At 42.7% G+C, this 4,692-nt stretch overlaps 1 protein-coding gene across 1 annotated transcript; it reads left to right on the top strand.

The window, feature by feature from the left end:
- Positions 1 to 3,439: 3,439 nt before the first annotated feature.
- Positions 3,440 to 4,460, top strand: LOC100925250 (polyglutamine-binding protein 1). Its single transcript, XM_012544501.3, has one exon. It carries the CDS (start codon positions 3,644 to 3,646, stop codon positions 4,340 to 4,342), a length of 699 nt encoding a protein of 232 aa, XP_012399955.1. The 5' UTR covers positions 3,440 to 3,643; the 3' UTR covers positions 4,343 to 4,460.
- The last annotated feature ends 232 nt before the right edge of the window (positions 4,461 to 4,692 follow it).

The raw sequence follows: 4,692 nt of genomic DNA, 5'->3' as shown, positions 1-4,692 counted from the left end.
TTTTATCAGCTTTGAAAGTAAAAGTCCTTAAGAAATAAACCTTGAATTCCACGCTGATAGTTATACAAAAAAGATTTGAGTTTAACAAGTTCGTGGCTGAAACCTGGTTAATGGTTTTTACTTTAGTATAGGAAACGACCTCATCATCACAAACATTGCTACCTAACTGTGGCTGTTTGTGCTCTACCTAGCTTCTCCTGAACCCCTCTTTAGATAAAGAGAATGGATAGGGCTTGTACTCCTTTGGACTTCATGCTCCTGGCACCTCCTCATCCAGGAAAGTTACTTCAGCCTCCAAATTCACACCTTGTCCCTGGAATTCTTAGCAATTCAGTGTCCCCTGGGGAATTGGGGGATGGGGAGGGACTTGGGAGAGAAAGCTCCCTTTGACTGGAGGTGGGAAACCTGAGAACTCTTCCCAGAACCCTCCAATTAAGGAGGTTTTTCCTCTTCCCAGTTACCCCTCACCTCCATTTCAGCTTCCTTTTGTATGTTGTCTTTTCCCATTAGATTGTAAACTCCCATAGGAAGCTTGTCTCTTTCACTTTCTATATATTCCCAGTGATATGTATAGTGCCAGGCATATAGTAGGCACTTAAAAAAACTATCCCATAGATTTCTGAATGTTGGGCAGCAGCAAAGAAAACCTTGCTAATGATTCTACATGGGAAGAAACATCTGTAAATCGTACATTCCAAAGACACACATATTCCACCAATGATTCACTGGATTCAGGAATTTCATCTTTTAAAATGCAATTTCCTCACTGGGAAAATTTAGCCTCATTCACACCAAAATGTAAAATATTACTTCTAAAAATTATATTAATACCTAAATCACTTAGATAAGTAAAAATCAACTCTGAATAAAATGAGAAGAAGAAATTTTAGAGGGGGAATTGTGGGCCTGTGTAGTGACTTTAAAGTCAGAAGATTGTAGGAAAACATCAAGTCTTAGGGAAAAGGTCATAATGATCTATTTAAGTTCTTTCTTCACTTTAAGTTTATATAAGTGCCAACCAGTATAATAGTTTACATTATTAACATGTTTAATGCTTATTAGCAAAGCATAATCAATTAATGAGTTTAAAAGAATAAGGCCATTGTATAATAGGTCCACTGTTCTAAACTGAGCCAACACAATCATTTCCAAAGCTGAGACTTCTTTAGTGAGGTGTGAATCTGTAATTACTCAGATCTACTCAATAAAGCATAAATGAATATGTTCACACCTTGCAAAAGAAGTCAAAATCTTTTCATCACATATTTAATCACTCCACCTAGTACTTTTTACCCACTCTGATGCTTAAGGTCTTCCAAACATAATCAAAATCTTAAACTATGGCTAGATCCTTTTAGCTTCAAGATTCAGTCCATGGGTCACCTATAAAAAAGGAGACTTTCCTTTTCCCATTCATTACCTTTTCTTTCCCCCAATATATTATTTTCCAAGATTACCTATCAAGATGTTGTTTTGACTGTACCTGTCAAGTTGTTGTTTGTACACACACACACACACATTTTTGTATGTGTATCTATATATACACGCATATATGTGTGTACCTCCCCAACTAGAATGTAATCACCTTAGGGATAGAAACTCTCACTTTCATCATGTCCCCCAAGCTTAGATCATGCCTAGTACATACTAAGCACTTAATAAATGTTTGTTTATTGATTGTTTATCAATTCTATAGATTTGTCTATCTTTGGAATTTTCAGAACATATCACCTTCAAATGCTAAGGATCTACTGTGTTGAAATTTTATAGAATTCTTGGACAAAAAGGGAATGGGCTTAATTACAGGATGAAAAAGATTAAATATAACAGTACTACCTCATAATAAAGACTTAAATTTTGAAAAAGGCTTGCTAGGAGAGACTGCATATTGTCCTTCCTAAAAATCCTTAAACATAGCATAGACTTATATCTATTAAAATGAATTAGTCTAGCATCTATTCAGAGGTTAGAAGCCTCCCAAGGTCCCTGCAAACTTAAATCCTGTGTGCTCATAACAGATTGAAGACCTGAATATTTCATAAATACCTTAAGAAATATACCCTTAAGATGCTGAACCTAATAATCATGGAAATTGTAGCAGATAAAGCATCTTGAAGCCTTTAGTTTCGTTTGAGAAATAACACTCGTTCAAAGTTTCCCTCATAGTTTTGAGTACCTTGAGGATACTTAACCTTCTTACTACTCAGAGATTCATTTTGGGGAATGGGGAAGTAGAGAACAAGCATTTAACAAGCCCTACTATGTGCCAGATGTTGAGCTAAGGCTTTTATAAATGTCATCTCATTTATTGTTTTAATTTATGTCCCAAACCTATGTCCTATTTGCTCTTTTAGATTGGCTTCCACCTATTCTCTCCTATTTATCTCTTAAGCATTTAATTATTTATATTTTGTCTCCCTAATTAGCATGATCTTTCCCACTAAGTGTTTAATACATGCTTGCTGCCTGACCAATCCCAATTCTCATCCTTGCCATCCCTCATCATAATTTAAATTTCCCTAATACCCCAATAATCTAGCAAACAAAATATTTAGGCATAATGGCAGAACCTTCTGGATAATAGTTTTAAATGAGCCTTTCTTAATGCTTTAACTCAAAGTGGAGAAAGTACTTTCTAAGGCCTTAACAAGCCTTATACTTTTGTTATTAATTATAGTATACAGTAACATAATAATGTCAGGCTGACTATGTATTTATTCACTTTGGGGCAGGAATCTCTTGATTCCTTAATTCCTTCCCCTCAATTCAAACCATATAGGTAGCTGCCTGTTCTACTTAGGCAGGAGTGACTATTAATCTCTTTTAATAGACTTAGATTTTATGGAAACTATTTTTTTAAAAAGTGACATTCAGCATTGAAGAAGTTGTCCTTATATGAGTTCGTTCAGAAATCTCTTGCAATTTCCTGCTTTACTCCCGAGTCATGTAAGGTGAGTAGAGTGTTTGTTCTAACAAGGTGAAACACTGAATAAAATAAGTGCTGCCTTGCTGCTTAATGAACTGCGTTTGATTAGCTAATTAACCTCATAGTGTACTTTGTGAAAACAACAAAAATCTTATACAATGCTGCAGAGAAAGATGGTGGGAGAGAAATAGAGCCTCTGGCTATATTCTATACAAAAAAAACAACCAGCAATCTAAGGATTATTTCCAAATCATCAGTTTGCAGGTTAAATCATATTCTGGTTGGTACAAAGGTCAAAAAAATCAGTATTAAAAGAGAGATGTGGGATGGAGAGGAGAAAGATGGAGTAACGAGAGCTTCGTCTCAAGGTAGATTCTTCCAGGTACATAAGGGGGGGGGGGAGGGGGGAGGTCTTTGCCCGCCTACAGCACATGCGCATGCTCAGAACATTGTTTTCTGAAAAAAACATTCCCTCCCCCAAAGGGGGCGGGACCTCACGTGCTGGCTCCTTCGCCCCAGCGCCGGTTGAGCTGGGAGAAGAGCAAAACGGTAGTGACGTCACTGAGTTAGCGCCTCCGCGCGCCGGCATTGGTTATCTTCCAGCACAAAAGAGAGCTGGGCCAGAAGGGCCTGGGAAGCCGGAGGAGAAGGAGCTAGGCCGGCCGCTGTCGAGTCTCCTCACTCCCGCCGCTTACCCCCCTGCTGAAGCTCGCCGCCATGCCGCTCCCTGCCGCCCTTCAGTCCCGCCTCGCCAAGCGAGGGCTCCTCAAGCTGGTGGAACCCGAGCCAGAAGAAGAAATCATTGCCGAGGACTATGACGACGACCCCGTGGACTACGAGGCCACTCGCCTCGAAGGCCTGCCCCCCAACTGGTACAAAGTCTTTGACCCGGTGTGCGGCCTTCCCTACTACTGGAACGTGGAGACGGACCTCGTGTCGTGGCTCAACCCCCACGACCCCAGCTCAGTCATCACCAAGGCGGCCAAGAAGCTCAAGGGCAGCCTGGAGCCAGAAGAAAAGATGGACTGCAGCCACGAGAAGCCGGAACGCGGCTACGAGCGGCCCGAGCGCGGCTACGACAAGCCGTCGGAGCGGGGGGGCTACGACAAGCCGTACGAGAAGCTGGAGAGGGACGAGGCCAAGGAGCGGCGCTATCACCGCCGCGAGGAGCTGGCGCCCTATGCCAAGAGCAAGAAGGGCAGCCGCAAGGACGAAGAGCTGGACCCCATGGACCCCAGCACCTATTCGGATGCGCCGCGGGGCACGTGGTCCACGGGGCTCCCCAAGAAGAACGAGGCCAAGACGGGCGCGGACACCACGGCGGCCGGCCCCCTGTTCCAGCAGCGACCTTACCCTTCCCCCGGGGCCGTTCTGCGGGCCAACGCGGAGGCCTCCAGAGCCAAGCAGCAGGATTGAGCCAGCTGGCCAGCCCGACTTCCCAGGGGTCCACCACCTGTGTGTCCGCAATAGATAAGACTTTGGGGGGGAGAAAGGGGGAACGAGGGTGCTGGGGGGTGGGTTGGGGAGAGGTAAGGAAAAAAAGAAGAGGAGCGCCGGCCTGACCTGTTTATAGTGTACTCCCACCAAAAGGGGAGATGGGACAAAAAATTGACTGACTTTTGGCATTTTTTAGAGAAGTTCTGCCAATGCAAACTAATCTATCCTGAATATAAACACACTTTTCATGGCATTCAAGGATGACTCTTAAAATATTCAGAAAGGAATTCCTAAGCTTTAAAAATGAAAGGAACTGTGAGCGTCATCTG

Source organism: Sarcophilus harrisii, chromosome 3 (assembly GCF_902635505.1).
Source record: "Sarcophilus harrisii chromosome 3, mSarHar1.11, whole genome shotgun sequence".
In the NCBI taxonomy this organism is placed as follows: domain Eukaryota; kingdom Metazoa; phylum Chordata; class Mammalia; order Dasyuromorphia; family Dasyuridae; genus Sarcophilus; species Sarcophilus harrisii.
This window is presented reverse-complemented; position numbering and strand designations above follow the sequence as displayed.